The sequence below is a fragment of the Notechis scutatus genome, chromosome 3 (genome assembly GCF_049901735.1).
Source record: "Notechis scutatus isolate UNSWTSFEM ecotype Mainland chromosome 3, rNotScu1.2, whole genome shotgun sequence".
In the NCBI taxonomy this organism is placed as follows: Eukaryota; Metazoa; Chordata; class Lepidosauria; order Squamata; family Elapidae; genus Notechis; species Notechis scutatus.
The window spans coordinates 15151659-15175428 of NC_142011.1; the positions used below are offsets into that span (position 1 = coordinate 15151659).

The 23770-nt window shown below is 39.9% G+C and overlaps 2 protein-coding genes across 4 annotated transcripts in view; both read right to left on the reverse strand.

The window, feature by feature from the left end:
- Positions 1-23770, reverse strand: part of STX16 (syntaxin 16) — a 385173-nt gene that overhangs the window by 11334 nt on the left and 350069 nt on the right. The gene's annotated exons all lie outside the window — the stretch shown is intronic.
- GNAS (GNAS complex locus) overlaps positions 14059-23770 on the reverse strand; it is a 223816-nt gene continuing 214104 nt past the window's right edge. For all 3 annotated transcript variants that reach the window (XM_087959239.1, XM_026664916.2, XM_087959240.1), the window contains exons 8-12: positions 23320-23378; positions 22548-22668; positions 22149-22279; positions 20173-20240; positions 14059-18223 (exon numbers count right to left, since the gene is read on the reverse strand). In XM_087959239.1, coding sequence (XP_087815365.1) covers positions 18077-18223; positions 20173-20240; positions 22149-22279; positions 22548-22668; positions 23320-23378 — 526 coding nt within the window. In that variant the 3' untranslated portion in view covers positions 14059-18076. The remainder of the gene's footprint in view (positions 18224-20172; positions 20241-22148; positions 22280-22547; positions 22669-23319; positions 23379-23770) is intronic.

Sequence of the window (23770 nt, forward strand, 5' to 3'; positions counted from 1 at the left end):
AACAAACAAACAAATAAATATTCTATTCTAATGTGCTACTTTCTTAGAGCAAGTTGGGTTTGGAGTTATATTATTATCAGGCAGGGCAAAGAAGACGTTGTATTATTGTTGTTGTTCCTTTTTATTAAGTGCCATCCAGTTGGGTTTAGCCTCTTTCAATCATATGGCCAAATGACCTCTTTCTCTCCCTGATCATAATCTTAAAAATGGTCTAAAACCACTTTAGTACTTTCTTTGACAACCTGTCTACCTTATCTTTCTGTCCACATATTACATTTATTACGATTATTAAAATACATGTTTTGATCATATTTGAATAGCATGGATATCAACACCCTGATTTGTATTTACTATATTGGTGAAATGCAAATCGAAACAAAAAAACAACTTGTCTAATGGAGTGGTATATAAGTCTAAGTGTTATTGATGGCATTTCAGAGTATAGTACCTGAAAGCACAACTCATCTTACGTGAAAGCCATGAAAACTTAAGTGCCTTGAACACCAGTTTTGTACTAGGAGAGAGAATGGTTCATAAAATGATATGTAGCAATTTGAGAGTTGGCTCAAGACTGAAGCAGCTTCCCCAAGTCTTTCTGCCTTCTAAAAGTTCTGAAGTCAGATAAGGATATAAGGATAAATATTTACTCCACAGTATTTCATAGGAAAGACCCCAAAAACTTTAACCTTAGACTGTCTACTATTGACCTCACCCCTTTCCTAAGAGGTCTGTAGGGGGCGTGCATAAGCGCACCAACGTGCCTACCGTCCCTGTCCTATTGTTTCTCTTATTCCTCTTTTATTTTTCTTATATGTACCCATTTCATGTATTCACAACTATGTATACACTTATACTTATTATCTTGTAAACAATTGGCAAATCAAATAAATAAATAAATAAAATTAGAAACATCAAGAGCATCTCTTCAGATTGCTAAATATGTGGCTTCATAATCTTTTAGCTTTATAAAAAAAATGGATTTCTGTATTCAATTCGAAGTTGCTCCTAACATGCTTCTCTGTAGGAACCTGAAAAGCCCCAACATTCTCAGACAAAAGAGGAAGTCCTCTCTCAACTTATCTATCTCTATGAGAACTAGAGGCCGCCGCAGAGATTTCTGGGTAAAAGCGGTTCTCGACTGTTAGGCGGTTCAAAGCAAAGAGAGCGCGCTTCCGTTTATTCCAACAATATTTCCGGCACCAAAGACTCCCATTTCCTAATTGGCTGTGCTGAGACATACGGGTATTCTCTTAGAGTTCGGCAGTGCCTATCGACTTATTCCCGCAGGCAAACCTACGATGTAGAGAGGCAACCCATGTGAAACCTGAAGTTAATGAAATTTAGCCTTTCTGTGTCTCTTCGATACTTGCGTGCTGCAGGCGGTGATTGGTGGACAGGAGAGAATGGGGCCGCCTCCGCAGGGGACGGAACGACAAAGAAAGGGTGTTTTTAAAGGAGCAGCGTGCCCGTTCAGTCTTGCTGCAAAGGGGGTTAGCTGCATGTAGATCTCCCATAGTGCTCTTGTCCGATCTGATGCTGGTAACCTGCAGCCAGCATATCAACTCTCGTTGGGGAAGACGAATTAACATTTTATCGCTTCCATTCACTATGTACAATGATGCGTTGCTGGTCCCACTGCAGGGATGGGGAGTCAGCTGGCAGCCCACGCCCGGACCGACTGCCCGGACGGGCTTCTCTCAGATGCAATGATGACAAAGACACAAAGGCATGTCCTTGGGGAGAGGAAGCCCTGAGCAAACTTTGCTCCTCTCTTTTTATTGTGCAAGTTTAGGGTGGGGTTTAGGGTGTATGAGGAAACATTCCTTTTGGGTACATTTGACCATATAAGGCTATGTATTTGCATAGTTGACCATATAAGGTAACTGACCATATAAGGCATACTGACCATATAAGGTAATACCTATGTTGACCAATCATAGCTTTACACATGTTGTTGGTTGTTTTGTTACCTGGCTGACTATGTTGACCAATCATAGCTTTACACGTTACCTGGCAGGTATGGTATCATTGGATCATTGGGTGATATCGCAACATCTCCTCTGTTTTTATTTTATTTTAAGGGCTATATACTCACCATCCTCACTATTATGTCCAGTCTAGGTCCTCCGACTCATCCTGTCATAGGTTCATGAGAATTCGTGGTTCCCCTTTAGCAGCATCTTTGGTGAACTCGTTATCAGAGTTATCGAACCGAGGAGAATTGTAAGAGGGCCTTTTTCTCTATTAGCGCATTAATTTGTTTTTGTTTTGAGTTTAAATCCGAATCAATTTGGCCAAATTTTCTTTTAAGGATTTCTAAGAATTTACCTATCACATGGTCCAATGGTACATACCAATAAGAGAAGGATAAGTGGACCAGCTATAGCAGATAACAATGTTGTTAACCATGGGGAAAGGTTAAATAGTCCTTGATACCAGGTATGTTGTGAAGCTCGCTCCTTTCTCTTTCCTTTAATCTGGTGTCTAGTTCTTTCATGGAGTCTAGGACAACTCCTGAGCTATCAGCATAGAAACAACACTCTTCTTTAAGAGCAGCAACATAGTCCCCCTTGTTTTAAAAACAAGAGGTCTAGGCCTCTGCGGTTTTGCAAGACCACCTCAGATAAAGAGGTAAGAGAAGTTTGCAAGGCAAGAATGGATTTTTCTAACCCTTCTAAGATCTTCATCTATGGTGGCACTTAACTGTGTTATGCTTTTATCATTTACAACCAAAGCTGATATGCCTGTTGCTGCACCTGTAGCACCTAAACCTAGCAGCACAGATAAGGTAAGAGCTGTGACAACTTCTCGTTTAGCTCGTAGGTGGTATTGTTGAGGTTCTAAAATGGAAACAAAATCTTCAGAATCATATACATCAATTTTTGGCAACAGCTGGACCTGAATACAGAATGATTTTTTTGCTAATAATACATCTCCGTGGACACATGCAGTTAAACCTGTAGAGCAAGCCCAAACAGAGTTATTTCCAGGAATAAAAAATTGGCCTTGGAGCGTTTTGTGATATTGCCACCAGATGTGGTGAATACCTGGTTGTAACCTCCAATTGAAAGGCCGTTCTTTCTTTGGGTAGATAAAGTTCACATTTGTGTCTGTGGGTGGCATTAAGGCAGTATTGTGAATAATTAGTAGGTATGTGGCCAAGACAGCAACCTTGACCAGTGATGGCCGTGATAGTGAGAGAGCTATTCCTCCATCGGCAATTATTATCAGAAGTAGAATTGGAAATAGGTTGGGAAGAGCCGATGGCTTCATAAAAGGGGGTTTGAAGACAAGCAAAGCCAACAGTGCTGAGAAATGGAGGAATCTTGAGAGTGATTCAATAATGCGTGAGCAGAAGCAATGAGGATACCAGTGGGTTCTGGGCATTTGTTAGGGGTTTCAAAAATCCAGATTGGATTTGGTTAGCATTGGGTCCTATAGATAGGGATGGGGAAACATGAACATGGCGTTGTATATAGAAGACATTCCCATAATGATATCCAGGCCACCTGGCATAAATGCGACCTCCCACTTTGCCCCAGTGTCCCAAATGTTACTGCCGTTTTCCTTCGGCCGTAAAGGAGACAGTCACTGGATTACATTTGGACCATTTGTTTTTGTCTGCCGTACATCGTATATCCTGGGTGGTTCTGGTAAGTGTGATGAGATCATTGTTCAAAGGAGGTGTCCAAGAGATGTAACCAGTTGAAACACAGGACCAGGATTTACAATAGTAATCAGAAATTCCTCCACAGGTGTAAATATGTTCTGCATCAGCAATATGTCCTGGGCATACATACAGGTAATGGTATTTAACAACACTATGGCTAGGGTAGGGACATCAGTGAGACGAGTAGGCAATCTTACCTAGAATCATTTCAGCAAAATCAAAATGTAATTTAGGAAAATAGGAAAAAATCATAGTGTAGTTAGTTGTGGAGCTGAGTATTTGTCCATAAGCGTCCTTGATTGTCCATGTAATGTTGTAGGGGCGATGAGCGTTGTCATGAGATGATGAAAGTATGACTTCAGGAAGGAAGCAGCAGCAAAAGAAGCAAGAGGATCTTCATCCTGGTCAGTGGAGGCGCCTTTTGGAGAGGAAGTGGAGAGCGAGGGTCACGTGGTAGGGACGAACACACCTGGCAGGGATCCAGAGTACTGCGTCAGGGAGTTGGACAGCGCGTAGCCTCGTCCCCAGGTGATCAGCTCAGCAGGTCCCTTCCACGCAGGATCAGGCAATTGCCTATAATAAACAAGTGGTCTCGAAGCGGGAACAGGTGGTTTAGTAAAATGTCGAGATGCAGCAGACAGGGAGGGGTGCCAGTGAGATTGAGGAAGTTATGTATACAGACAAACATTCAAAACATTTTGTAATGCCGGGAGGCTAGGGGGCCTCTAAGGCCTTTTGACCCCATGTATCGTTGTAATGCCAATTTTAAGGTTTGATTACCTCTTTTCCACGATAGCTTGCGCTTGGCTGTTGAATGGAATCCCAAACTTATGGATAATGGACCAATGATGGCAAAATTCAGAGAATTGAGAGCTGATATAGGCTGGTCCATTATCTGTTTTTAGAATTTTTAGCGATCCCAGCACTACGAAGGTCCGAATACAATGATTAATAACATGCTTTGACGCCTCTCCCTTTGAGGGGTGGCCATAATAAACCCTGAATAGGTGTCAACAGACACATGAAGGTATTTCCAGGGTGCAAAAGGCTGAAATTGCGTGACATCCATTTGCCAGGTGTCACAAGCATCAGTCCCTCTAGGGTTGATACCTTGGGGGTAGTTCTTTGCTTGAAGACTACATGTGGGACATTGTTGTATAATTGCTGTCGCTTCTGCCAAAGAAATGCCAAATTGTTTTACCAGAGCCTTTTGTTTTGATGAAAGTAACTATGACTTTCCCCTGCAGTTAGAGGGAAGGTTGGGGTGACTTAACAGTGATAGGAAGTAATTTACAAGCAGCATCAGCTACCTGGTTTCCTTCTGAAAGGAAACCCGAAGCTGCTGGTGACTGCGTATGTGGGCCACGAATAGGGGGTGCGCTCTGGATTGAATGAGTGTTTGCAGTTGAAGTAACAGTGTCATTAATGATGGTTGTAGAGAAGGAGACAGATATGCTTCAAAAATATGCAAAACCAATTGGGAGACATATAAACTATCCGTTATGATATTGATTGGTTGAGTGGGAAATGACTCTAAGGCTAAGTTGAAGGCAGCCAATTCAGCTTGCTGTGCTGATGATTGTGGCTTAGTCAATTGTTTGTGCCAGGTAGTTTGATCGAACCAGATGCAAGCACCATGAGTTTTAGAGCCATCAGTAAAACTGTGATGGCTTGAATTAGTGGAAAAGCAACTACTGGAGAGGAAAAGGTAATAGGTACCGTTTAATTAGCTGTAGACGGGGTCAGAAGGGAGATGGCAAGAGATGGGACCAATCCAATTCTCCAGGGCGTCCTGTAAGACATCAGATGTCTGAAAAAGGGGTCCCATTGAGACAGTTTGAAAGGAACATGTATTGCCTGGAGATCATGGCGATTAGGGCCTTAGCTCGGTGACGCCCCTTAGTACAGAGCAAAGCGAGCTGAAGGGCCCGAGAGGTAATAGTTGCCCTAGGAGTATGGGGAAGGTGAAGCCATTCAATGATGCACAGCTTCTTTGTTTTGGGGGCTGTTTGGAAGAGAATAGCTGTGAGAAGAGCTGGTGTGGGCAAGATAGCCAAAGATAGCAGACAGTTGGGGATGATGCGATCCACCCACACTTGCTTTAAGGTATTGTTTACTTGGGCTAGTGCCTCCAAGTGCTGGCTTGTAAGATGGACCACATCTGAAGGATGTTTCAAGCCCGTGAGGGCATGGAATAGAGGGGAAAGGGTTGCAGTAGTGACAGAAAGATAAGGCCGTGCCCAATTGAGCGTGCCGAGATATTGTTGAAGTTGTACAAGGGTTGGAGAGGGAGGGAGAGTCAGAGAAGGTAAGGCAGGAGTGGCAGCAGAAGACAGGAGTTTGTGACCAAGATATTGAAAGGGATAGTGAGATTGTATTTTTCAGGGGCTATGTGGAGGCCTGCTGTGGTCAAGAGTTTGGTGAGAATGGGAAGGGTTTTGCAACTGTGCCTTTAGGGCCTTCAGCTGCGACCAAGATGTCATCCATGTAATGATATACAAGAAAGGAGGGATATAGGTTGCGATATGGTTGGAGAGCCACGTCAACATAGTGCTGACACATAGTGGGAGAGTTTAGCATCCCTTGAGGAAGGACTTTCCACTGATACCTTTTGGTGGGTCTGGAGTTATTCAGTTCTGGGACAGTGAAAGCAAATAGAAGCCTATCTTGGGGTTGAAGAGGGATGGAAAAGAAGCAATCCTTAAGGTCAATAACTAAAAGGTCAAAATGCTGTGGGATAAGGTTTGGATTGGGAAGTCCACATTGCAAAGCACCCATTGGTTGAATGATAAAGTTCACGGCCCTTAAATCCTGAAGGAGGCGGTATTTCCCAGATTTCTTTTTTATAACAAAAACTGGAGTATTGTAGGGGCTGGTAGAAGGTTCAATATGACCAGCACTTAATTGTTCAGAGACAAGAGCAGTCAGAGCAAGCAGTTTCTCTTGGGGAGTGGCCACTGATCTACCCATACAGGAATGGATGATTTAAGGGTAAGAGGGAGAGAAACAGACATGATGACAATCAAGGGATGTGAAAGGTAGCTCCAAGCTGTTCTAAAAGATCCCTACCCCACAGATTGAAAGCAAGGGGAAGGATATAAGGTTTGATGAGAGCAGAAGCAGAAGCATCAGGGGTAATGGCCGTAAGCCAATTAGAGCTGACCTGAGCGCTTTGAACTCCACCAACACCTTGGACAGAAGGTGATTGTTCAAGGGGCCATTCTGGGGGCCATTCAGTCGTTGAAATAACCGAGGCGTCTGCTCCAGTGTCCACCAGTCCTGTAAAAGGGCGACCATTAAGAGACACTGTTAGCAGAGGTTTTGAGGCTTCTATAGAGCAGTCAATAGCCATGAGGGAGGGGAGGAGGAGGTGGGGATGGAGGAGGGAAGAATAATAAGAGTGGCTACGATAGTGTTAGCAGGCAATGAGAAAGGTCTATCACCTACTGCTGTAAGAGAGAGGCAATTAAGAGCGGATGAGTCATAAAGAAAGGGGGCGATCACCCCTTCCATGATCAAAGAGGAGTTTGGGATGAGCAAGATGGGCGTGTGAGGTGAGAGTGGGCGGGAAGTGTAACTTTGAGGGGAGGGTAAAGACAGATCCAGGATCCTCATAGATAATAGCAGTTGAAAGCAGAACAGGAAAGCTGTTTGGGACGAAGTAGGTGCAGCCCTTGGGGCGGGGCTAGCTGCTGGCCCCGAAATTAGTTTTCAGGGGGCATTTGGAGAAGGATGTGGATTAGAGCGACATTGGCTAGCCCAATGGAAACCTTTACAACAGCGAGGGCAAACTGTTTTTGGCTTAACAGAGGGAGGAGGAGGTCTCCTTCCCTTGGGTGCACTGCCACCTCCTGGCGAACGGCACTGAGACTTAAAATGACCGGGTTTGCCACAGTTGAAACAATTCCCTGCACGGGGGTGGTCATGGCAAACGAGGAGGTAATGGCTGAGGCAAGGGCAGTGGCTTTATGCGCCTCAGTTCCCACGTTCTGGCATGCTTTAATATAGTCAGCAAGGGTCTGATGTGGAATGGACTGAAGAGGTTTCAGGATTTGTTGGCAATCATCATTAGCATTAGTCACTGCAAGCTTTGAGAGAAGCTCAGCTTGCGCTTGGGGTTTTCTATCTGCCGGTTAAGTGCATCTGATAGACGGTCAATGAAAGAGGTATAAGGTTCAGAAGGACCCTGAAGAATTTTATGAAAAGACAAAGAGGGTTGAGATGGGTCAGGAACCCTACGAAAGGCATTAAGAGCAGCATTACGCATGATAGGATAGCCCTCAGTAGCCATTTGAATCTCATCTTGTGGGGTGATCACAGCTCCTTGGCACAAAAGGTGATCAGGGTGACACCCTGGGGAAGCCCTGCTGCAGCAGCCATGGAGACGGCCAAGCGATAATCGTTGTGCCAAGCTGCAAGCTGGGAGGATGTCAGGAGCATCGAAGCCATTGTTTGCCATTCAGAAAAGAGAATATTATGGTTGTTAGAGATATTCTCCAGCATGGCACGCACATAGGGTGACTTTAGACCGTAGTTGGTGGTGGCAGATTTAAGATCTTTCATAAGATTCCATTCCATGGGGGCATACTGAGCAACTGGATTGCCTCCTGCCGCTGGGACTTGAAGGATCATGGGGAAGCAAGAAAGATCTTCAGCATTAATCTTCCCATTAGCTAAAGCTTCCTGAAAGGTGTTACGAAGCAAGGGGAGGGGTATTAGAGGGGATGGAGTCAGGTTTTGTAAGGGAAGATTTTGAGGCTGAAAGGCTGTAGGGAGGGGAGGGGGGGAGGAGGGGAAGAGGAATGCGAGGAATGTAAGGCAGGATATAAGGTTTTTGTTGAAGGGGAGGAGGGAGCGGGGAGAAGAGGAGATGGGTGAAATTTCTGCTGGAAGAGGAGAGGGGGAATTAAGGGGGAGGAATGAGAGGAATGTAAGGTTTTTGTTGAAGGGGAGGAGGGAGGGGGAGGGGGGAGCATTTGAAGACAAAGAAGAGGTGGGTGAAATTTCTGCTGAAAGAGCAGGGGGGGAATTAGAAGGCAAAGGAGGAGGAGGGAGAGAATCCTGTTGATTCAAAGTTGAATCAGAAGGATAAAAAATGTCGATCGCAGCCATGAGGCGCTCTCAGGTACAGAGAATATGTGGCGCTGCCCGAGGAGGTTGATGGATCCATTTCCCAATTTTCTCCCATGTGGAGCGTTTAAGAGTGCCATCCTCGGAGTAGGCTGGGCAATGTTTTTGAAGATAGAGGAGGAAAGATATTATAGCTTTCCTTGAAAGAGGAAAGACTGTCATGCCATTAGTTCTTTGCAGAGCATTGGCCTTCCTGACTAAAAAATGAAGTTCATCCACATGCTTGGACAGAACTTTGGAAATTGGAGAGCCCATACTTACAAATGCGCTTTACCGTTGCCCGGTGTTGTAGTACAGGAGTCAGGGCAACGCCTCCCTAGAAAAGGAGCGCGTTGTGAAGGGACGTATCGTAGAAGCGATCACGTCGGGGTCACCAGTTTGATGCGTTGCTGGTCCCACTGCAGGGATGGGGAGTCAGCTGGCAGCCCACGCCCGGACCGACTGCCCGGACGGGCTTCTCACGCAGATGCAATGATGACAAAGACACAAAGGCATGTCCTTGGGGAGAGGAAGCCCCGAGCAAACTTTGCTCCTCTCTTTTATTGTGCAAGTTTAGGGTGGGGTTTAGGGTGTATGAGGAAACATTCCTTTTGGGTACATTTGACCATATAAGGCTATGTATTTGCATAGTTGACCATATAAGGTAACTGACCATATAAGGCATACTGACCATATAAGGTAATACCTATGTTGACCAATCATAGCTTTACACATGTTGTTGGTTGTTTTGTTACCTGGCTGACTATGTTGACCAATCATAGCTTTACACGTTACCTGGCAGGTATGGTATCATTGGATCATTGGGTGATATCGCAACAGTACAAGGACATGCCTGACCACGTGCAGAGTTCCTATGACTCAGAACTGGATGTTGGATTTGAGGAGGCTGTCTTAGTATTTTCAAAGCACACCTTAAATTTTTACACTGCCTGGTCAGATGCCAGGTCAAAAAAACCTTTTTAGCTTTTCTTAAAATACCATTTACCATTTTGGGATAAAACTATCAAAACCATATAATCCTGCAGAGTTTACATAAATGAGCTGCTATGCAGCTTTTCTGTGTTTTAATATAAAAAGGGTTACATAGAAAAGTTTATATAGCTGGAATTTAACAGAGGAAGAGATTCTTTGCTTAGGAAATGTTTCCTAACTGATATATAATGGTAGAGAGTTGCTGTGACTGACCATAATAAAGATTGCAATCCAATCTTTATTATGGTCATAGTCCAGCATGAGGTGTGAAATGCAACGCACCTGGGCTGGATTGGGTTAGGGGAAGCTGCTCCAAGTGCCTTCAGGATGGGATAAAATGGTTCAGCGTGCTTGCTCAACATCTTTTGGAAATTCTGCATCTCTTCAAAAACATTACAGTGAACTTTAGGACAACAATGTCTCTGAAACAGCAGCACCTTGCCCTAAATCTCTGTTTTCAACCTCAGCAGCTTAAAGATGTGTGGACTTCTGAATGCTTTCCTGTCCTTTTGTGTTAGCAGGAGTTAATAACACAAAGAGTCCTGCTAGATGAGGTGTCTAATCCAGCAAGGTGCCCAGCTAGTTTCATTTGGGAAACATAAACACAGAGGGAAAGGAGGATCATCATCAGTTGTTCTCTTCCTCCAGCAACTGGCATTTCAACTATAGCACTAGGGATTCTGGAGCTCAGCCTTTCTAGTCTTCATGCATTTCTTCAGTTCCATTTTAAAACCATCTAAATTATTGGCTATCACTGCATACGTTGGCTACAAGTATTTATGTATTTATTAATTCCAATTTCCAATTCCATAGCAACTGGGGCCCGCTAATAATTTGCAGAAAAGCCATCACTGACAAAATACACTTCCCGGATCTCACAAAGTTTAATTGATGGGACCTGGCATAGGGTCATTCTTAACTGACCTCACTGGATGGGCAGAAACATGCAGAGACAGATGGTCCTTGGAGTAGGCAGACTCTAGGGCCTTGTAAATCTTGAATTGCCTCCAGAAGGCAACTGGCCTCTTGTGCTGTTCACAAAACACCAAGGATACTCCACTGCATTTCAGACCGATTGTAGCTTCCAAGTGGTCTTCAAGAGCAGCCCCATGAAGATAATTGCATAATACTACCATATTTTATATACTATAACAGATTATATATCACCTTTTCAAGTTTGAGAAGATATTTGGGATTTTGAGACAACACCCAGTTTAAAAATAGTATGATACATCTTTATTTAGAATGCAATGTATTTTTTAGGTAGCATTAAGCCTATGAAACTTTCTGAGCCATATTTTTCAATAAATGCTTATTATGTTACTGTGTTAACATAAAGAGCCAAAATATCCATGAAGTCAAAATAATGTCCATAATCATTCTATTACCTAATTAATAATTCCTGTTGTCTAGGGTGGCCTATAAAAGCAAACAAATAACAGCAGGGATTGTGAAGCTTGTCTTCAGTAAATCCAATTATAAGAGAATCATATTTTGGGAAAATACTATTTCATTTAATGTTATTTTATTTGATATGCACATGTTTGAACTTGAGTTACTCTGTTCAGGTAATGTCCAATTTCACATAATCATTGATACTTTTTGTTGTGATGCATTGGCTTTGGCTTATTTCATTATGTCTTTTAATTTGATGTTACTAAGCTGTGTATGTGTTTTTTAAATTCTTTACCTTTTGAAAGTTAAAAATGCATAGTTTTTTTTAAAAATTCAGTCTGAAAAGCAACATGTTATGAGAGCTGCTGTAGAAGTGACAACTTGAGTATTGAAAAAGCATCAGTCAATATAATGGAGGTTGCTTAGATACTATGTGGGCTAATATATAAGCCAATAGTTGGACTATTAAATTAAAATATTGGATTATCCAACAATTATCCAGTGTAGTAATATGTCCAAATTTCAAAATTTTTGTTAAAGTTCCAATTGTTTGACATCTAAATAATTGCTTACTCCACAACATATTCATTGCTAAGTTCTTCCTTGGGTCTTTCAGTTAAAGGCTTTGCTAATTGCTTGAAATATTTTTTGTAGGGTTAAATTCAAGGTTTGTTGCATAGTTAATACTCATTTTTTGGGGGGACAAGGTAGTAAACAGCAGAATTCAAGCCGAAGGCTGCAGATAGATATGCAAGCATAGGGACATAGATTGTTCTTTTAACGGAAGCCACCTTGAAGTATTAGTCCAAATTTTTGTACATTTATAATAGAGCTTATTTCTTGGCGAAGAATGCTTTTCACTGTGGAATTGAGATTTGTACACTTAGCTAACAAAGTATATTGCTGAATTCTCAATATCAGAAGGTAAGTATGCTGGAGTTATTGGTATGCATTGCAGAGACCACCATTATTCAAATAGATAGCAATGCAGCACCAAATACAGTATCTGGTTCTAGTATTTAGCTCATAAAAATACCAAAATATAATGTAATCTGTTATTTCAAGATACCAACTGGCATGGATACTAACAAATGAAGTGTATGGTCAATTTATGCATGAATTTGGCAAGAATCAAGAGAATGGGAATCTCAAAGATTTTCAAAGAGAAAAGTTACCTTGGGAGAAAAAGTCAGTAGAACATTGTTCTATTCCAGTGTTTCTCAACTGGGGGGCAGCTTGAAGATCGGTGGACACCAACTCCCAGAATTCCCCAGCCAACCATGCTGGCTGGGGAATTCTGGGAATTGAAGTCCATCCATCTCCAAGCTTCCAAGGTTGAAACACTGTTCTATTCAATGATGATGTTCCATTAGCAAACTGGTTGTCTGAAGAGATTTGTGAGATACTAACTTTGGAATGCTTTGAGTATCAGACTAATCTTTCTGTCTGAATACTATTAATCAAATTAGTTGCTTCAGTGTTTTCCCTGATTTTTTTAAAATTCTTTAGAACCACCAAGGAACATAATAAATAGTGAGAATCCAATTTTCATGTCTGGTTGAAACACCAGACAACCTAAAATCTTCAGAAACTGCATTATATTTATACAGTAAGATCACGGTTCTTGCAATAAACCATAGATCATACATTATCTCCTTAAAATTGGCAAGGAAAATGTTTTTGAAGTCACACAAGTCAGGTTCACAGAGTTTACGCAGATACACACAATTGCTTTGATGGTATGTAACTCCATGGTGATTATCTTTGAAACAATAATCAAGGTTCTATCCAGTCTGTTACTTTTTTCATTCACTCTATGCATTTTTACAGCAAGCAGAACAAGGTCTAATCCATGCTGGTCTAAGGAACTATTCCCATCTTTACTGAACTCTCAAGAAAATGTTCTGGTTGAAAATGGTCAGGGGAATTTATTGTAATACCATGACTGCATGTTTAATTGTTGGTATAATGCAATTTTTGATTAATTTGACTGCATTATAAACATCAATAAGCTTTGCACAATATGAGTATTCAATAATTTTAAGACTTCATTAAGGATTATGTTGTGATAGGTTTTCCATAGTCTAATTGGGTACAATAATATGAAATAGGCAGAATAATTGAGTGGGTAGCGTTGTTTGAACTGCTCCAGAGAGAACAGTGAATTCTAATGAATCTTAGAGGTAGGGAGCCACTTCTCCACAATCTGGTCTTAAGCCATTCCAAAATACATGCAAATTTATTTTACTGAGACAGAATAGCAAAATATGTTGGAGATGAGAATTAAAAAGGGTTATTATTATGATTACCACGTACAAATAGTCCTTGATTTATGACCACAGTGGAGCCCAAAATTTCTGTTGCTAAGTAAAACATTTGTTGAGTTTGCCCCATTTATACAACTTTCCTTGCCACAGTTGTTAAGTGGCTCACTGCAGTTGTTATGTTAGTAACACAGTTGTAAAGTGGATCTGGCTTCCTCATTGAATTTGCTCATCAGAAGGTCCCAAAAAGTGATCACATGATCCTGAAACACTGCAGCCATTATAAATATGAGTTGATTGCCAGGAGTCTGGATTCTGATCACATGACCATGGGGATGCTGTGACTGTTGTGTGAAAAATGGTCATAGATCAATTTTTTCAGCTCCCCATTGTAACTTTGAACAGTCACTAAACAAACTGTTATAAGTCAAGGACTACCTGTATGATTCTTGCTTATTTATTATGAACTGGGTGCCTTCTACAAAGTTTTGTGTTATGAACTGGGTGACTTCTACAAACCTTTCTTTCATTCCCAGGACATTTATCTTAATATAAAAAGAACTTGAGAAATAGTACAATTCCACTCTTGGAAGTGTGCAGTATTTTAACATCCATTTGTTACAAAGATCCGTTTTGAAAATATCTCTACAATTTTATTTTTATTTTTTATACAAAATATGTCAAATAGTCAGTCAGTGTTGTAGGGGAGTAGCATGGCATGTTATCTTTTAAATTCACTTGATTTACACACTTGTAAAACATGAAACAGCAGCAGCCTAAATTCATCCAAAGAGCAGGGGGGGAAAAACCAAAAACCAGGGGAATCCTACATATGTTGGAATCATTGCAGTAATGTAGCTGGGAAGAAATATTTTCATAATAGCACTGTTATTGGTAACCAAAGTCACACTCTGATAGTTATGATGATGCAACCCTAAAAACCCACTTTAGTTTTACAAGATAGCGCTATGGGGCATCGTGCATTTTAGGATGGGGACAAATACTTAGAAAATACCTTGGCTGTTAAAAACCAGACATTTCTGGACCTGTGAAAACCAGTTTTCTCCCCAGGCATGGTAATTTACCTGAACCAAAAGTTCAAATAAATAAATAGGAAATTGAAGGAAAAGATGAAGATTAGATGGAAATAGTTCAACTAACTCCAAAGTTAAGGCCATTAAATTAGAGACAGAAGAAAACACAGAACTAAATAGCAAGCACTGAAGCTTTATGGGATTTTTGTATTGAAAAGAAAAACAAAACAAGAAAAATGTTAAAAATAAGACTCGCGGTTAACCAGGCCACCAAATTGCACAAACTCAAGAGACGTGCTAACAGAGGCAGAAAGACACACACACATACACACTGGTTTTCTTTCTAGACATGTGCAAACCAAACTGCTCCCTCCAACCCAACTTTTTTTAAAAAATCTGTCAAATGTTTCCATTCATATAAAGCTCCATAGGAAGTATATTTTAATGGGATGTGTGTAAGTGCGCATATGCACACATGCAGATATACTTTATCACATAAACTTTTATCTATTCACCCAGAGTCCTTACTTTTAAAGATGAGGCAATATTTTGTTTTTCCTAGATCACACATTACATTCCTTGTAAATACTTCATTTAATTATTATTCATCTTCTTCCCTTCCCTAGGATTTAGAGATAATAAAATAATTTTGGCACTAAACAAGTTTTGGCTTTTGTTTAAAAAATAATAATTATTAAGGCTCACATTTCATAGTCTGTGTATATGTGTCTGAGAGTGCATTTACATACATTGAGTGCATTTCTCAACTTCAGCAACTTTTAAGCTGTGTAGACTTCAACTCCCATAATTCCTCAGCCAACTGGTTGAGGAATTCTGGGAGCTGAAGTCCACACAGCTTAATGTTGCCGAAGTTGAGAAATGCTAGTGTATAGGTTTTCTTTCTTTTCCCCCCGAATCCCCAGCAGGCACCAACTAAAAATGAATTTCTGGATCAGACTTTGCCACTGATTCCTAATGCTCACAAGGCAGTACCTCTTCAAAGAGTTTTACAATTACAATTTGATGTTTTAACTCCACTTAATAGCAGACAGACACAGGCTGAGATGCAAAGGCCCTGGGGCAGATACAGTCAACTGTTTGTTGCCAACTGTTCAACAGCTTCAGCTCCTATACCCAAGGAGATAGACGCTGTCTCTTAAAATCTGATGTGATTCGTTGATCTTGGATACTGCAGTAGCAGAAACCAGAAAGGAAAACTCGGGAAAAGATATGCTCCTTCCCCTTGATTGCCCCATTACCCCAAATTTATGCATGGAGGGCCAACACCAAGAAGGATTTTTTTGTAAAAGACATTGCACTTGTTTCTATTCTACCAGGAAGAAATATATCCTCGTATTGGCTAATGGTGCTAATCAACTAAAAACGGAATGATCACCACCATTTCGTGTCTATTAAAAGTGAAAATTGATAGGGAAATACGTTTTCTCAATTTTCTCCAATTGCCCATGTGAAAAACCTGGAATATGTAGAGTCCTTGGATGTCACAAAGTCTTCCTGCCACCAGCAGAAATTGGGGGGACAAGACAGTTTCCGAAAGGGATGCCTTCCTAACAGGGAAGCTTAGGTGATGCCCTGCGAAAATAGAAGCATGTGTGTAAAAGGCAATTTTAAAAAATAATCGCTGTATTAAGACCCAGGTTCCCCTACTTCAGGGGTCAAGAAGTGGGCTTGAGGAAAGTAGGATAACACTGTTCTAGACGTGTTATTATAGCTGTAATTTTAGACTTTGTACAAATTTGTACAGGTAGGTTTAGACACATGAAAAAGTAATATGCTCACAAAGACATGAAACATCTAAGTATAAAATATAAAGCAGTGTAATAGTTACTAAAATTACATGCTGTCTTATTGCTACAGTGATTTTTGCTTTTTTTAAAAACTGTACCACATGTTGTCCTAAGCATATAATTTGCATAAATTATTCAAGTTTAAGAAAAAAAATTCCACACGTCTCCACTTTAAGCTACTTATATAGTTAATATATAAAACAATGTTTTAAGTTATCTCTTTATTAAAAGAGAAGTAAAATGTCATTTGAAACTGAAATTCAGTGACCAGATCTAGGGGCAAGGTACATTTTATCATTATGCCTGTTAGAGGAGTTAGCGTTGGGTGGAAAAGTCTTAGTTAGACCCAGCATGAAGACAGCCTCTAGGCCTGTGCAGTGCCTATAATATTAATATTCTTTTTTTGTTCTGTTTTTATCTTTTTGCACAAAAAAAATACTATGAATGACAAAGACTAACATTGATAATTTGTAGCAAAATTTGGTTTATGTAGAAACAAGCCATGTTTTGCATTTGGATAGAGATTTAAATGAATTAAAGCTAAAAATTAAAAAGCATGATGCTGAAACATCTGCTCGCTTGTTGTAGAACTCACTTTTAAAGTGGTTAAAGTTTGCACGATTTGTACTTTTTTTTTTTAATATACTAAACAGTATTTTTTTCCTCCTTTTATAAACCAGAAAAAAATCCCTAAACTACAGATAAATTTTTCCCTACCTTGAGCGAATGCTGCTGAAAGGTTTGACAAAGCTGTACAGCGCAATCAAACATACTTACATCTTAGCTCATTGCACAGGTACAGCCATAATCAAGGCACAAAGATCTTCTACAAGTTATTTTTTTTTCAATAAAGTTGTACAAAATAATACATTTTACAGTCTGTACAAGAATAATAATCCAGCAGTAAAATAAAAACTGGGAGGGGTGGGGGGAAAAAAGAAGGCATGGAAGGAGGATAAGAGGAAATAGAAGAAGGGGAAAGACGGGAACAGGAGAAGATGATTTTATATATATATAAAGATTTTATATATATATATATATATATATAAAATAAAAAGATAGGATCGACAGTGGACAAACTGAAAACAGTGTGTGGTTAAATCTTTCTGTAATCACAGGCTATAATGCAGTTCATTTTGCACTGTTCCTGATAATCAGGATCATCACGGTTCAGCAACGCTTTTCTGAAGGTAGCAGATGGTTTTCTACTGTCTAGGTTTGCCATAGAAATGTCAGTATTTCCACTCAAAGTCACATTCAGAGGCAAAAAACCCAAACCGAAGTGGCTGCCCTTAGAACTTGGCACCTTCCTTAGTTGGACGCAGTGAATGGATACAGAGTTGAAATCATGGGATAAATGATCATGCCCACAACAGTAATGATTATCTAAAGTTCTCCCTCCTCTTTCTCTCTCTCTCTCTCTCTCTTTTTGGTGTGTGTTTTTGTCTGCTTTTAAATATTTAATTGAAATCCCAAATCCTCTCAGGTGCTTCACCTTTCCGCGTTAATTCTTTTGTTTTGCATTGTTTGGGTTTTGTTTCGTTAAAGGCCATGTTTAAAGAGGAAACCTCACCCTGACCGCAGAAATAGCCTTTTTTTTTTTTCGGGGACTATTTCCGACCGTTCCAAGGGAGTGAAACGAGACAGAAAGGCTGCTCTTTGTCCAGCAAGGAAAAAAGACTGAGGGATGCAAATCAGAGAGAGAGACTGCAATAGTTCTCTTCCACCCTATGTGGGCCAGTTTTTTGTTTTCTTTTTAGTAAGGAACAAGGAGTCCAAAACATGAGGAAAAAGTGCGCTCCATCACAACAACTCATATTGGCGAAGATGCATCCTTTGAATAATGTCCCGACAGTCATTGAAAACTCTCCGAATGTTTTCGGTATCTACGGCGCAGGTGAAGTGAGGGTAGCAGTAATGCCGTCCATCTCCACTGGCTGTGCTGATTCTCTGGAAGAGCAGCAGATAGAAAAGTCACATCAGTTTTTCTAGCACATCATCTATTTCCTCCCCCTTCTCTAGACTGTTTCCCCCTAAGAATCTAATATGTCCTGACAAATACAGATTGAATATAAATCCTCTGGAAAAATCAGCCAGCAAATTGAATGGAGAATTTGGTTTTAAAAATACGCGTTTTTGTGGGCTAAATTGCTGATAACTAGGTCGATGCAAATTACACTTGTTCAAATCCATACTCTTCTGAATCTATGATTAAAAAAGATTAAAAACAGTATTGTTAAGGCGGTGGTTAAGAATGGAGCGGTGGCCTAGAGGTGGAGCTCTCGCTTCACAATCAGGAGGCTGTGAGTTCGATCCTAGGTAGAGGCAAATATTTCTCTCTCTGGGCACGATGAGAATATATCTGCTGAACAAAACTCCACATTGGTGACAGGAAGGGCATCTGGCCATTAAACACTCTGCTAGCTCCATTCAGTTCCCCAGACTCGCAAGGGATTATGGGGTCATTAAATGATGATGATTGTTAAGGTGATGGTTCAATGCTAATGAATCACTACTACATTCCATGAATTTGTGATGGAACGACCAAAGTAAAAAGGCTGTACAGGAAGTCCTCGACTTACAACAGTTTGTTTACTGACTGTTTGAAGTTACAATGCATCCCCGTAGTCACATGATCAAAATTCAGGCGCCTGGCAACTGACTCCTATGACTGTTGCAATGTCTCAAGGTCATGTGATCACCCTTTGTGACCTTCTGACAAGCAAAGCCAATGGGGAAGCCAGATTCCACTTTATAATCGTGTTACTAACTTAACCACCACAGTGATTCACTTAACAATTGTGGCAAGAAAAGTCATAAAATGGGGAAAATCTCACTTAACAGTTGTCTCGCTTAACAACAGAAATTTTGGAGTCAACTTTGGTTGTAAGTCATAAGACTGTACAGGGTGTCCTCGCTTACCAATTGCCTTGTTTAGCAACTGTTTGAAGTCACAGTGGTTGGAAAACAAGCAGCTTTGTGACTTGTCCTCATATTTATGGCCATCACAGCATCCTATGATCACCTGATCACCATTTGCAAGTTTCACAACTGGCCTCCAACAAGCAGAATCAAGGGAGAACACAGGTTTTTAATGAACCCTTTTTATGTACACCAAAGACAAATTCCTTGTGTGTCCAACCACACTTGGCCAATAAAGAATTCTATTCTATTCTGTTCTGTTTCATATTCAATTTCTATTCTATTCTACGCTACTCTACTCTATTCTATATTTGTATTATATTCTCTTCTCTTCTCCTCTATATTTCTATTCTATTCTATATTTCTATTCCATTCTACATTTCTCTTCTCTTCTACTCTACATTTTTATTCTCTTCTATTCTATGTTTCTATTCTATTCTATATTTCTCTTTTCTTCTGTGCTCTTCTATTCTATTCTGAACAGATTGGACAACCATTTGTCTGAAATGGTCTATAGTTTTTCCTTCCTGAGTAGAGGGTTGAACTAGAACACCTCCAAGGTCCCTTCCCTATTATTCTATAAGTGAAATTGCAGTCACACGATGCCTGTTTTATAAATGCAGGGATTCACTTAATGACGGAAGCACAGTGATGTCATACCTTTGACACTGTCACATGATTTATTATTTTTTTGTTTAACAACCAAAGTCCTGGAGTTGTTGCTCCCAATGGTGATCGGTAAGTGAGGACTGCCTATGACACCCCAAGTTAAAACACTTGGTCACTCCAATCACATTATCTCAGAAATGTCCATCGATATTTCTCAAATGGCAATTCTGCTTTGCGCAGTTACCGAGACGCTTCTCAAACAAAAAAAGTTTAAATAGCTCTAAACTTTGAAAGTAGTTGACTGTAAAAGCAAGCAGAAGCAAGGGCATGTTTGATAAAAACAGGAACAGTAAAGAGAGGCTACTTACAAGAAATTCATCTCTAATAAAATACTTGGCCCTTGTAACTCTAGGATCCTCGCCAGGTTCTGGTGTTGCTGCTCGTTTTTTAAAAAAGTAAAGAACAACAAAAACGGTTATCTTGCAATAGGAATTACTTTTATTTGAATTCGCAGGAGGGATTAAAGAAAATATTTTAGTGTCATTCCACGAAAAAGCATAAGCATTGCAAAACACCTCTTTAAATATAGACTCACATTGTATGAAGGGCTGCCTATTAGAAGAGTGGATCAGCTGGCAGCTGCATTTTCATTATTATTGTTGCACTCAAATGGCTTTAACAAAACACCAACAATCATAAAGGGTAGGGAAGATTATTGTTTTTACTCTTTGCATATTGGGATTTTATTTTTTTGGGAAGCCACCTAGTGCCCCTGAAAGCGAGTGAGTAGCCATATAAATTCTCTAAATAAATAAATAAAATAAAAATAAATCTCACTCAGACCCATTCACTTCACATTAATTAAAATGATTCAGATAAAAGACCTGAAATTCAAACAACAATAAATATATTATTTTACACTATTTTCTCCTATTTATTTTTTGATCTTAACAAGATGTAAGGTGAAGCATCAAGTGAGGACAGGCCTGAAAATTAGTAGATGGCTTAACTCAGGGGTCCCCAATTCCTGGGCTGTGGCCAGAGGTGGTATTCAGCAGGTTCTGACCAGTTCTGGAGAACCAGTAGTGGAAATTTTGAGTAATTCGGAGAACCGGCAAATACTACCTGTGACCCCACCCCCACCTATTCTCTGCCTCCCGAGTCCCAGCTGATCAGCTGGGTCTTCTTTTGTTGCCCTGCATAGAAAAATGAGCTGGAAAGGAGGTTAGTGAGGTGGGGTGAGAATGCAGATTTTACAGTATTCTTCCCCCAGGAGTGGGGAGGGAATGGAGATTTTACAGTATCCTTACCCTGCCATGCCCACCAAGCCACGCCCACAGAACTGGTAGTAAACATTTTTTGAATCCGATCACTGGCGTGGCCCACTACCAGGCACTGAGTTGTTTGGGACCAGGCCACAGAAGTGGCGGGTGCAATCCTCCTTGTGGGAGTAGCAGGCAGGCACGTGTGTGCTCCATTTGCATGAGCATTTTTATGCAGATAGACCTGCGCGTGCTTGCCCGCCACTTGCACGGAACCATCCCCTCTTCTCCCTGCTAGACTGCAAAGCCAGAAAGGTTGGGGACCTCTGCCCAGTGTTTGTCACTGCATTTTGGATCTGTGACCTGGGATATTCTGGAACCACAATCTAAGTGTTGGGGACTGTGGGTGATCTGCTTGCAGAGATCTCTAGTCTTCGTATTATAGAAAGAGAGATGTAATGAATAATCATTTCAAAAAGTGAACCGGTCTAGAAACTACACAGGACCATAAAATGTTACTGAAAAAAGTACAACAAAAGAAAAGGATCTCACTGGATCAGAGACATTTTTTCCTCATACAAAGCTGTTCCCAAAATTTTAGAAGTTTTCTGTTAACAGAAGGAATCCTCTTGGTGGATACATTCTGCTCTGTCTCAGAGAGGAAAAATATCCAGGTTTTAGGCTAAATACTTTGATGATTTTTGGAAGGCTCTTCATTGCTTACCCTGAAAATTATGGACTCTGAATAATTTTTAACAGAAGCCTATCACTGACAATACTCCGTCATGGATCAAGCATTTGTCTGATTTATACTTGCAAGCAGTTTGAAAGAAAGAAAACTGCATCAGACATTATATAACAATTAGTGATCACAAAAAAAGTAAAAAAAAAACCTAAACAATTGCACACTGTTTATAACAATTGTATATAACATTTATACATTGTTTATCACAATTTTTATACACAATTGTTATCACATAAAGATTAGACAGGAAAAATCAATCCCTTCTTTCTTTCTCTCACTTTTTTTTCTATAGTAACAGAGAAAAACATTTTTCAAAATGTACTATCAACTTTCTTACCATCTTCTGGTGTGGTGTAACGAGCAAATTCTGGAAAGTAATCTTCAATTTTAGATTTGCCTGCCAAAACTTTCTCTGCTAGCAAATCTTGTTTGTTCAGGAAAAGAATAACTGAAATGGTCCGTAGCCACCTAGAGAAACAGGCCGATATACTGTTAACTGGCAATAAAACAAAGTATAAAGGAATACAAAGCAAAATCTTTAGGACATCATATTAATTATTCAGAGTCGCTTGATAGTGAGAAGGGTGGCATCCAAATTTAATAAATGAATAATTAAAAAATACTTCACTGAAATAATGTACATTCTCTTAGGTTCGGTGTCTTACACAATACAGACAGGAATAAACATAAGCTAGCATTATGAATGATATGACTGGTCAAAACTAAAGAGACAGACCTGTTGTTCCAGATACTTTTGAAGAGGTTTAATGCTTCTTGAAGCCGGTTGGTCTGATTGTCTTCTCGTATAACCATGTTATAGCTACTGCTGGCTACCACAAATATTATAGCAGTTACATCTAAAAAACAAAAGCAAAGGAAAACATCCGTTAATCAATAATCTTTGGCTTTGAATGTATTTTTCTTTAATTCGGCTCCGTAAAGAAAAAAAGATAGAAAAAGAGAAAATGGAAAAGCTTAGGGAAAAGGTGAACAGTTCAAATGTGAGTAAATCACTTAGAGAAGAATAAGTTCAAAAGAAGAAAAATAAGTATGATACTAAGGGAGGGAAGAAAAAAAATCAATTAAAATGCAGCTCTAATGTGACTGGAGGAAAAAAAGATATTTTGTAGGATACATAATATAGGTCCATAGAAAGGAATAAAACATGCAGTTCTGTGTGTGTGTGTGTGTGTGTGTGTGTGTGTGTGTGAGAGAGAGAGAGAGAGAGAGAGAGAGAGAGAGAGAGAGAGAGAGAGAGAAATATTCATTCCTATTTTGTAATTTAATCACAAGTGATGGAAGCTAAATAAAAGGACATTGGAAAACAAAGTGAAGGTTTGCAAATGAACTAAAGAGCTGAGCTGGTATGGAGACAACCTCAAAGTGCCAAACAGTAGATATATGGTATTCAGGTAATTGGAAAGTTGCACTTTCACATTAATATACAGTTTATATTACATGGAAGGTGTTCATAGTCTATCACAAGTTAACAGATTTCCAAATATTACCATTGAAACACTGGATCCATTTTCGACGTTCATCTCTTTGCCCACCAACATCAAACATACTGAAAAGAAAAAAAGAATGGGAGGGATTCAGAACTAGGGAAGCAGGATTATTAAACACCCCCCCCGCCCCGCCAAACAGTTGCAGGCTGCAAAAAATGCTATTAGAATGATGGAAAACAAACACTGACAATACTTCAAATGTATATTCCAAATGTCTTTTCAGCCTGCTCATTGAAAGTGTTTTCTCCAACAACTAATATTGCAATTTAAAAATTGAAGTACGTTATTTAGGTGATTGTAAACTTTTTATCAGTTGCTGTAGTTATGAATTTGTATTATTTGAAAATTTTATAGCTTACAAAAAAAGCTAAAACTATCTTTCTTTCTTCTTTTTCTTTTTAATTGTGTCTGATTTTCAGAGACTGCCTGGAAAAGTCCCTGCAGTTTTTTG